This window comes from Solanum verrucosum, unplaced genomic scaffold (genome assembly GCF_900185275.1).
Source record: "Solanum verrucosum unplaced genomic scaffold, falcon-dt-bn FXZP01000080.1, whole genome shotgun sequence".
NCBI classification, from domain to species: domain Eukaryota; kingdom Viridiplantae; phylum Streptophyta; class Magnoliopsida; order Solanales; family Solanaceae; genus Solanum; species Solanum verrucosum.
This window is the reverse complement of record NW_026020097.1, coordinates 386843-399016: the sequence shown is the minus strand read 5'-3', so window position 1 is coordinate 399016 and position 12174 is coordinate 386843. Positions and strand designations below refer to the sequence as shown.

General features: G+C 28.1%; 2 protein-coding genes across 2 annotated transcripts in view; both read right to left on the bottom strand.

The window, feature by feature from the left end:
- Positions 1 to 10477, bottom strand: part of LOC125824818 (methionine aminopeptidase 1A) — a 60467-nt gene extending 49990 nt beyond the window's left edge. The window contains exon 1 of the mRNA XM_049504169.1: positions 10474 to 10477. The gene's annotated coding sequence lies outside the window, so the exon portion shown is untranslated. The remainder of the gene's footprint in view (positions 1 to 10473) is intronic.
- Positions 6750 to 7708, bottom strand: LOC125824837 (auxin-induced protein 10A5-like). The gene has a single exon (XM_049504189.1). The coding sequence runs from the start codon at positions 7454 to 7456 to the stop codon at positions 6977 to 6979; it is 480 nt and encodes a 159-aa protein (XP_049360146.1). The 5' UTR covers positions 7457 to 7708; the 3' UTR covers positions 6750 to 6976.
- Positions 10478 to 12174: the final 1697 nt, after the last annotated feature.

The window sequence follows — 12174 nt, the reverse complement described above, 5'->3', positions numbered from 1 at the left end:
GTAATAAACAATTTTTCCACAAAATATTTTTATATCATAATATTCGATAAGTTATTTCCGTACATAGATTCGATTTCTAAAGAACTTATGCCCTAGGGTGGATCTAGGAGGGCGCAAGGGGCATAACAAAAATGTATTTTTAAAAAAAATTTGTTTATGTGATCTATATAGATTTTGATTTCCTCAAACATATGACTAGAGGTGGACTCAGTTGTCTAGGTGGTTCAGAAATCTTTTTGAAGTTCCAAATTCAAATTTCAGATACTACATTTTTGAGAACCATGTAACCAAATGAAGTGGTTTATAAAAAAAATAATTTTTTAATTCTAAAGATTGAAAATACAATTATAATTTTTTTTCCAGACATATCATGTAGGATTATTTATTCAAATTAGGTGTATGTAATTAAAGTACTTGTCACATTAATTAATTCCCCACCATGAATGCAAGGTATTTTGTCAATAGTTTGTTGAGTATTTCATCCCTCTTTTCCAAATTTTGAAAGGTAAACTTGAACGCACCTTTAATGGTAGTATATAAATTTGAATTTTGTCAAAATTTAATGAAGCGTTTACTAAACGATTGATGAAGACGTTAGATAGTCAACAATCGTAACAGGCCTAATGCAATTAATTCTTTCAAATTAATTAAGTGGGTGGATTTTCTCATTAAAAAAATATTAGAGTTGTTTGGTAAGTTCAACTATTTAGACTTTCCTACTTCTTTGACAACTTAATTAAAATGTCCTCTAGCTTCTAGAGCTCTGTAATTATCTTATTGAAGACAAAACCAAAAAGAAATAAACTAAACGAATTAACGCCATGAAAAATATAATTATGAAAAAAAATCTTATATTGTAGTATATGAGTTTGTTTGCTTTAGATCAAAATATAGAAGATATATATTTGAAAATCCTCATCCTTTTGGTTAGTTCTTCTTATTCGATAACATATGCATGTAATCTGAAAAACATAATACGAATTATCACTAAAGTAAAAAATTTATTTGAGCTAATAAAAAAATCAAAAGAGAATCATGCATAATAGGGTCTAGGGAGGAGGAAAATGAGAAAAATAGTTTGTTTAGTTTTTAAAAGTAGAATTTTTTTTTTTGGAAGGCCAAACTTTTAGGAAGTCAAAAGTGTTTTTTTATTAGAAAATGATTTGTTTATTTAAGAAAATTGAGGTATTTCACATTTTTTAGGAAAGATTACTCCATCTCATTTCACATAGTAGAAACTATTTCTTTTTATAGAGAAAATTATGTGAATTGGCAAACATTACTAGTTTATTATTCAACAACGATATAGTTTTATTTACCCTTTAATTTTTTATATGTTAATTTTCTTCACATTAGTACTTATAAAATTTTGGTCAAACAAAATTATCGATTTAATATTGAATAAAAATTGTCATCCTACCAAAAAAACATTTCCGACTTAATTAGTGTTATTTTAAGCTGCACATAGAGAAGTAGTTTTAATAATTTGGTTTTAACTAAAAAATTTATAATTTAATAAATGAACACCGAATGAAAATATTTATTACTATACTATAGAAGAGGCCACAAGCAGGCAGCACTTCGTCAACATGCCTGCTTGTAACTAGGGGTAGTTTGGTAATTTAATTTTCTTTTTGTCTTTTATCACTTTATGCATATTAAAAAAATATTATAAATCATAATAATTAATAGCTTCAAAATATTTGAAAATATATAAAAAAAATCGTTAACTCTCAAAATTTCATTTATACCACATAAATTGGGATAAAGAGAAAGATATATTATATAAAGTACATAAAATATATTGTAAATCACAATACTTAATAACTTATATATCAAAACGAATTTCTAAAAAAATAATAATTGACTTTTGAAATTTCATTTGTATCACATAAATCAACGCAAAAAGAGTAATATGTATTAAAAGAGCAATATATATTATGTGAAAATTACGTAAAAAAATATTATAAATCACAATAATTATCAACTTAAAATCTCTCTCTCTATATATATAAATAATTGATTGAGTCTAATATATAAAAACATGTTAAGAAGTTGATTAATTTCAAATTTCACATATATCACATAAATAAATTAAAACAGAAAAAGTAATATATATTGGTCCTGTGCTGGCAAGATGTGGTATTAGTAATAATAATAACACTTGGTGATGAATTATATTGTGGAACATATGGACCATTTATCAAGTGGGATTTGGAGACTTGTGAATGATGAGCATTGAGTGCCTGTTCCTTAACGGCTCATTTGGTCATAATCTTGTTTATCACACATTGCTCAATTCTAATTATATCTTACCAGAAAATGCACAGTCATTATCATATTGGGTAAGTTTCGTATAACAAGCTTTAATCAAAAAACATATTAAGAATTTTGAACTTGAGAACCCCATTTGGTTAATCACTTTATCAACTAATTCATACTATTCTTTTCGCGTCTTTTTTCTTTTCTTTTTGGGAAATTTATGGGAGATCAAGCTGTTTATTTTTTTTTAATTATGTTGATCCCTGCATAAGTATAATCCCTCATTAGAATTTTCTAGGGACTTTTTTTTTTTCTTCTAGGGACTAGCATTAAGGATTTAAAATAAGTAACAACCTAGTATTCTATATCAATATGACAACTCATGGTCCACTGTCACTCTTTCAAATACCTAGAAATTCATAGTGATTAGTGATGGCACCTATATAGGATCCATCTACCAGCTAGGAACTAAACTTTTGCCTAAAGTTAAGATTTTTAATTCCATGTTGTTTCTCTTCTCTAATTACCGTTTTACATTTAACATTGGGGGAGTCTTTTAATTTGTCTGACATTTTTTTCAAGGTATAATTTATTATGAGTAAAAGTATATGTCAAATACTAGGAACTTTGGAGTAGTTTGTTTAATGTGCATTCAAACTACAAACACCACTTATTTAGAACAGTGGGAGTGTCTTCATATTAAATAGCTCTATAAAATAATAGCAACAATTGTAATAGGTCAAATAGTATGAAATAGAGGAAGCTGGCTCTCCGCCTTCGATCATTTATTTTCTTCGTCATCTCTCTTTCATACAAGGATTGTCAAACAGCTACACCAACGAGACTTTTCTTTAATTTATTGTAATTTGTAACACAATCTCATTTTCACACACAGTTTGTCCAACTATTCTTTTTTCATTTTATGAAGAAAATTCTCTGCATATTATTAGACCTTAAAAGGTCTGACTACTTATGAACGTTCTATTTAATTACCTATACTTCTTATATGACTAGAAATTGGGAATAGTTATTTGTTGATCTTAATATTGTACTTTCGATTCCTCCGGTCCAAAATAAATAGTTTTGACATATTCATTAAGAAAACTATTAAATATTAATGGTGATTATATGAATTAATTTAATTTAATTACTTTTTTTTTAATTTCTCATATTGCTATATGTATATTTAGATAATTTATTGGAGTAAAATTGATTTGATTTATCAAAGCAAACTATGGAATGACTATGATTTATTGGGACAATACATGTGGCTTCGAAGAATTTCAAGATCATTAATGTACATAAACCTTTTGGAAAAAGAACCTAAAAAAAGAGGTGAACTTTATGCTCTATTTGCCTAATGGAGGACCACTTATCTTAAGCTCTTAAATACTTTTTGGTTCAGTCTAGTTTCATGGAGGTATTACTCCCTAATTGTCAATTTTAGCAAATTAAAAGATATTTATGTTAGTGTGACATTTTAATATTAATAAAAATATATCATATGTCACATAATGTATCATGTTATGTCTATTGGTGGATATTATATTTGTGCCTTTTTACTCTCATCAATTGTGGAAGAAATTATATCATGGTGGATATTATATCATGTTATGTCTATGATCATGGTTGATTTTAACAAGAGTTTAGTATATTTTGTAGTTAGTATTCTAATGTCTAACAGAATTTACATTGTAAATGATTTGTCCTTGACAAATTTCATATGTGGTTATTTCATTCCTAATAGTAGGGGACATTTCTTGTACAAAGAGGAAATCTACATCCTCCATGTAACTCAAGGGGGCTTGGACAAATATCCACCCTCTTCTTTTGTAAGTGTGATCTTTTGAAGCAATGCACAGGTTGGGGCTACGCCTAAACCCCTCCATCACAGATGGATTTGGAAAAAAAAAAAAAAAAAAACATAACTATATAAAATAATAGCAGTCAAATTTAAAGCTGAAAACATTATTAATAAGATCGATTAGTTTGGAAATTGTGTCAAGTCAATATGGACCAAGTAAAATGAAGCGGAATTGAATTTGACAACTATTAAAGTTGGGCAAGTGAAGTTTCTCTTTACATTAATTATTTGTTCATTACTTGGAATATATGTAGATTCTCCCACTATTGCGGAAAACGACACTCGTGGAGATAAACTCCTTGACGGCAAATACTCTTTCTTCCTATTCTTTTTAATTTTTATCCCTCTTCAAAAATGGGTCAATTTTGAAAAATATCCACAAGCAACAAAAATAATTTTTACCGGCAATAAATAGACACATTAATAAAGAGTGCTAAAATTTTTAGCGACATTAGTTAAGTGTCATTAGATCCAATATCGCTAAAGCCTTTAGGGACATATACAAAGAGTGCTAATTGTTGCTAAAATTACATATTTAGCGGCAATTGCTAATTAATTGCCGCTAAAGCTCATTTTTTATGTAGTGATTGTTAGTTATATAACTTTATATATCCCATATTTCACATAGGAAAAGATAAGTACAAATTTCTAATAACACATTCTGTTTTATAATGATTACATACCTAATACCTTTCTTGTGAAAATGAAATTTGTCTACATAGAAATATTTTGGGGGAAAAAATGAAATTTGTCTACATAGAAATATTTTGAAGAAAAAAAACAGAAAAGGCTCATAAATATCCTTCTTCTAATTTTTGTAATTAAAAATATTCTCAACTTATTTTTGAATACTCTAAATGATAAAACTTGTGTCAAAACATATATTAAATTAAATGAATTATATATGCTCTTTTGAATAACTTTTTATTACTTCATACTCCTTCCGTCCTCCGTCTCATTTTATGTGAGGTAGTTTGATTCGGCACAATGTTTAAGAAAAAAAGGAATATTTTTTAAAAGTGTAAAATGAATATTTTTTAAACGTGTGGTGTAAAATGAATGATAGACTGTATGACTATATATAAATCATATCATTAAAGATAAAATGAATATTTTAAATTTAAATTGTTACTTAATATAAATATGTGTCATTCTTATTGGGACAGATTAAAAAAGAAAGTATGTTATATAAATTGAGACAAAGGGAGTATTAACTATAGTTGACAAGTATTTAGCGGTAGGTTTTGTTAATTGCAAAATTTTATTGTTTTTATTTATTTGGATTGAAACAAAATAATTAAAGAATAACAAAATTAAGAAGCTCGCGAGGAACAGCATTAGGCACTTTTCCTAATATTACCATAACTAAATATTTCCTTTCTGGAAAAGGATTAATTTATTCATCTACTTTAAGAAATTGAGTAATTTTGTCCTCTATTATATACTCTGAGTCTAATTTTGTCCCCTAATTAGAAAATATACTATTTTCATCTTATCCTTGACAGGACTCCAATCCGATGATAATTTAATGGTAGTTAAAAGTAATTTTTTTCTTTAAATTATTTTATCACGTAGAGTTCATTTATTTCAAACATGAACTTTACTAATGACAAAGGTTAAAACAGTAGAAATGAATCCAAAGTATAATGAAAGGTAAAATTGGAAATTTCCTTCTTTATTTGTTTAAATCTGACCGTAAATTTTCATTAGCACTAATTAAATCACTTCAATTTGTTTTTAATATTCTTCTTACACTTAATATGCACCGATTGTAAGTAACGTTTTTCGCATTTTTTCTTCTCCATTTTATTAAACTCACTCACAGTATACAAATGGAAAAACATTTTTATTAAAAATCAATTATTTGTATGTACTCCTTTCCCATTTCATAGGAAAATAAATGATGCTTGGAGTTTCCAAAACTGTCTTTCTCAAAGGATAACCTCAAAAAGGGAGATCCATGACAATGTTGCAATTGCCTAAACTATTACTCCCTCCGTCCAATAATAATTATCCACTATATTAAATATAGTTGTCTAACAATATTTGTTCATTTTAAAAAATCAACATATAATTTATCTTTTGTGTCTATTTTACCCTTGCTATTAAATTACTACTTTAACACATTTCTCAAAACATTAAATTTAATAAAGTCAAAAGATAAAATAGTACTTAATTATTTATTGTTTCTTTAGGGGTGTGCCAAGTCAATTACTTTTTGTATGAGATTGAAATAATTATTCACTTTGATATTTTATTTATACAAAAATGGTGATATTATTTCTCTGTTGATTGAGAATTTTGATTTTTAGAAAGCATCATAATCATCCTATAAAAAGAATTTCAATTTTTTCAAATGAATGATTTTGAAGGCCTGTTGATTCTAAGAAGTGATAACTAAATATGCTTACACACTATTTTTGAAATTACACTTAATTTGTTATTATTGCTAATTCTTGTACTTGAAATTGTTCAACTTAATACTTAGTTAGGTCATAACCAAACTGAACACCTATCAAATATGGTTAGTAGTATTTACAGAAGAAAAAAAATAGATAAAACAAAAAACTAAAAGAAATATCAGTTTTAAAGGCAAAAATCAAAATGTTGAAGAAAAGCCCAAAAAAACTGGAAAGAGATCGGAAGTTTCCTATATAAATACTGTACACATCCACAAACTATTCTTACATCACAAATAAAACCTCCGAAAATTAAAAATTTAAAAAGACAAAAAACGAAAAAGGATTCAATAAAAACTACAAAAATCTCTTAATAACTATCGTCATTATCAAAATGGTATCTGCATGCATCACCAGTCACCACCTCCATGTTCACAACACCTTTTCCGGGTTACCCGACCCGACCCTGTTCAATCCGGGTCTGAACACGCTCAAACTCCGAGATCCGACAAGGAATCGTTATACCACCCGGGTGATTAAACCCGTATTCTTCTTCAGCTTCTCTCAACAATTCACTAAACAAAGGATGATTTATATAAATTACCGGAACCAAAACCCGTTTATAGTCACCGTCTTTCTGACCCACATAAACCGCCAAGTGACCTTTCGGCACACTTTCCTCTTTAATCGGGTCTTGCCCGACATGTATGTACCCCCGACCCGACCCGGAATAATTACCCTTGCTGCAAATAGCCTTAGCTCTCGTTTTGAGACGGCGGGTCCAGCTTAAGAACTTAGAAATTGAATTCGAACCCCAGCTTGGATGTCTGTCCAGCCGGCGGTACTTCGCCGGAAAACGCCGTCGCCGGTTAACACATCGGAAAAGTGCGGTGATTCGATGTTTGAGCACGAAGCCTCGGAATCTGCGCATTTTGTAGGAGAAAAATTAAATAAGAAGAAATTTTTTATTTTTGAGTTGGGGTTTTAAGAAAAAGGCCAGGGATCAGTTATGAACCTGAAAAGAGTAAAGCAAATTTCAGAAAGAGAATTTGGTATATGGAACATGGCTATTACAAATTGAGTTTTTCATCTGAAAAAATTAGAGTATTTCAGAAGAAAATTGAAGATGAAGAAGGTAAGGGGAGTTGTGTTTATTTATTTTTCTTTGAGCAGTTTTGTTGTTGGGGAAGTGAATAGAAGATGTGCAGAGGGTCATTTATATATAGTAAAATGATAACTCACTTGATATTGAATTGTAAATGGGGGAATGTGCGGCTAATAGTCACCAAAAAAACAGAAGAAGAAAAATAGTACATGTACGTATACCACGGAAAGCATTTAAACTTTTCAACTCTCTTCCCTTCCGTTTCTTTTTAATTGGTATATTAAGCTTTTCAACAATTAATTTAAATAATTTTTAAAATTAAATTAGATTATATTAATTTGATAATTAAAAATTAAAAATTAGTTATTTAATAATTAAATGAAAAGTAATATATATATTACAGCTTTTTGTATAGTCAAATTTATATAGTTTGACTCTAAGAGAAAAAAAACTGAGAAAGTAATGCCTTCATTAATTTATATCTATTTGTTCTTTATGACTAAGTTTCTATTAATTTCCATAGATGTTAAATTTATTATATTATATTAGTTTACTTTTATTTGTTTAGATTGAAAAATAAAGAGATAGTTTATTACTTATTTTCTAATTTAATTTTATTATTAGTTATAGTCATTTTTTAATTTATATCACAAAAATTAAATTTACATTATTCAAAGAATGATATATTAAATTGTTATTTAATTATTACTTATTAAAAAATGTGTCAAATTAATACTAGATAAATAAGTAAAAATGAATGTTGTAAAGTATTTGGAGGTTACGGTTTGGGAGTGAAGGCAACAGTCACGTTATTATTTTATTTTTTTTCAAAGTTGGAGGGCTTATGTACGCAATCTGAAGGGAATATATTTTTTTTATATAAGAGGCTGAAGAAGATTAAATGTGAATATTTATAGTAGTAAGTATTAAAGGCAAAAATAAAGATAGGTTTGAATTAAAGAGGACCAATAAGGTGAGGATTCGTAAAATAAGTGTGTGGGCGTTTTGCTTTAGCAAATAGGGGAAGTTTTGTGGGCTACTCATTAGTGACGCATTTGGCTGTTTCAACTTTTAATCCTTAAAGTTGCTCTGTCTTTTGCTTTTAATTCTATCTTACCTAAACTTTCCTCCATATGTCGATAACGATTATGATTTATCGAAGAGGTTTGGGTGAACACTTTCGCCCCACCCTCCTAGATTTGTTTCTATGTTTTCCGCACGTTGAGTATGTATGTAAATTTATAATTGTCAGTTTAAAAAGAATTTCAAATTTTTCAGAATTATTTATTTAATCACGAAGCTTACGTGATATATTTACTGACGAGGGATACTCCCCGATCTAGCATGATCAACTAGGAACACACTCGAAGGATGTTACCATCTTGAACCTTGATTGATCTTTGCTTGAGGTAACTACGACTAAACTTCATTTTTTGCACATTTCGTCTCCTAAATCGTCCACATGTTGACCACTACACTTTCTTTTTCTTTTTTCGTTTGTTAAGTAATGTGAGTATGTCTAGTTGACAGAATCTTTAATTAGCTTAATGAATTTCTATTATGTTCGAGAAAAGAAATATCAAGTAGCTAAATAAGAAACTAACATTCAAATAATATACCATTACTTTAGATAAATAAATAAGTACTTGCCATTTTGGTAGAGCATCACCAAATTAAAAGATTTGACTTCTTCAATAACTTCATTAATAAGTGCAGTTAAGATAACAACTGATTAGTGGTTACACGCTAATATATAGTATATCTTTCTCCCTACATTTTTTATTTATTTTGATAAGTATATGTTTAGTATAATAAGACATCAAAGCACATTAGTATTTAATTGAAAAGTTGATTTCTGGCCTAAATTATCGTTACAAGTCAGGCAAGCAAAAAAACATTGAGTAATTGGAGAGAATGAAAAGAAAAAAGTATCAGATAATAAAGTTTGATAATGAGAAATAATGTGATGTGTCTAAAGTCAGGTTAATTATTGGACCTCTAATATTTATAGGTCAAATTAAGACAGTGATTTTCTTCAATTTATGTTGATATAGAATGCCTTAATATCCTAGGTTAAATCCACACAAGTAGTTTTGTTTTCTTATTTTCTTCATCCAATTTTAAGGCTTTTTTAAATTTGGAATTATTTCATTGGGAGTTTGGACTCGTCATTGTGTTGAAACTAGATTCTGGTATTTCCAACCAACTTAATTATTTGTTTTGATAATCACATTTGTGTTGGTGCATATATCATAAATTACAATTGAAAAATAAAATAAATATTTAGATGAAAACATGAATATCTTTCTCTTTAAGTAAATTCAAGAACATTGCAGTATAATCTACATTAATCCATTAGTATAACTATTGACTTGTACTCTTTAGAATATAACAGTTCAACAATATCATGTGACTCTTTGGTCATAAACTATAGCGGGTTAAGAGCCATATTTATTAAGGAATGGGTTGTTGGTTTGCTTACATGGACTTTGACTATCCTTCCCACATGAATGATCTTTTGGGTTGAGTTAGCTAGGGGTATCATACCTTTACATGATAGCACAGTCAGATTCATCTCGTTTGGACTATTGCCTATCGATCCACATTCTAATTGAGCCTACACGTGAAGGGGGTGTTAGATTGAGTTATTATCCCACTTTGATTAGGAAATGAACCGACAGTCTACTTATATGGGCTCGACAATTCCTTTCCTTATAAGCTGACGTTTAAGATTGAATTAAGTTCAAATATTAAACTTTATATATCATATAAAAAAAATTAGAACTTTAATGGTGTAAATTGCTTTTAAAAAGACAAATGGAGACGTTTTGGGGGAAGTCGCAAGTGGAGAATGATTCAAAGTTCCTTTTAAAAAATAATTAAAAATCAAGCTTTCTACAACTTAATAGTCAAGAATTTGAAATTTTCTTCCTATTGAACTTTTTTTTTTTCCTAATTAAATAAGAAATAAATTGCAAGTATCAAAAAGTTTGTCCGTACGTTACGTACTATTTGTACTTTTCTTTAGTCTAGTGATGCTTTTTATAACAACGTGGGCCCACAGTGGGCTACGTTAATCACGAAGTTTCGGAGAAATGGGCACTAATTGTGGTAGTGGGCCGGGTTTATTCCAAAATTGCATTAGAAATAGCAAATATATTAAACATATTAAAGTTTTATATTTATAATTTTAATAATATCAACTTTCACATATAGCAAACATAAAAATTATATTTATATGTTATAGCTATAGTTTGCATGATTGCGCTCCATAACAAAATTTATGTTTGCTATGGAGCTTTTGATCTGTATAATTCGCTACTAACATCCAATTTTATACAAATTGTTCAGTTTTGTATAAATTCATTTATACATTGTAATTTGTATAATAAGATCTGTACTTGTATTATAAGTGTATAAGACGAGAATATATATATTTGTATTTGTATATATACTTTTCTCTCGCTCTATACAAACACAAACGCATTTTATACCGAAATGTATAAAATGACTAATTGTATATACCGAATCAGATGGCAAAAAAAGGGGATGTTTGCTGCGAATTACAATTAAAATAAACTATAGCTATAACATTTAATTTGAATTAATAGTTTGTTATTTCATACAATTTTCCCTTTTAATAATTGTGTTTCATAATTATAGTTTTGTTTGCTATGATCCTATGGAGACTGCGGTTTATATATATTTCTCTTGTCCGTTCATATATTTCGATTGAAAATATACAAACATAGTAACTATATATAAATAAAGGCTGCAATTTCTGATGATTTACACAGATATATCTTTTCAGGTCATTAGTTAAATTTTATTTGTTTTTTTTTTTAAATGCACTAATATAATATTATATTTTTATTTAATATTAATAAAATTTTATGCTGTAATCCGATGTTTTCTTATTAAAAAAGGTTTATAAGTTATATATCAAAATAAAACAATTATCGCAAAAAGAGATGAGTGGCGAAAAATTCACCATTTGGACGTTATATTAAAAACATAACTTTTCAATCACTCTATGGACTGTATCCAACTATTAAAGAGGGGTATTGGGAGGAGGGATTAAAAATATTAAAAAGAAACATACCAAGATTAGAGTAGAATTAAGTTATCAAATCTCTACTTAGATTATGTTGGGAAAAAAACAAATTCCCTAGATTATGTTATTTAATCTTTTAGAGCATATATTGTCATCTATGTAAAAGTGAAGTTGTAGAATTAGGCCAAGAATGCACACGAACATCTTTATATTTAAGTAATATAATGTTGGAGAAAATAGACCCCCCACCATCCACTAATTAATGCAAACATACAAGTCCCTACTAGATTTACAATCGCCAAGAGATATCAAATTCAATGTACGGACACGACATATTTGATTGATTTTTTAGGTCATTTATAAATTATTGTTTTTTTTTGTTTTATGTCCTTTTAACATATCTTCATCTTTATATGTATGGGAGTTTTTCTTATATATATGTGAAATATTTGAAAATGTCATAATTTTCTATTCTCTGCAATTGGTGTAG

Excerpts from the sequence above, each read along its gene's own strand:
- LOC125824837 (XM_049504189.1), bottom strand. The coding sequence starts at position 7,456 with ATGCGCAGATTCCGAGGCTTCGTGCTCAAACATCGAATCACCGCACTT.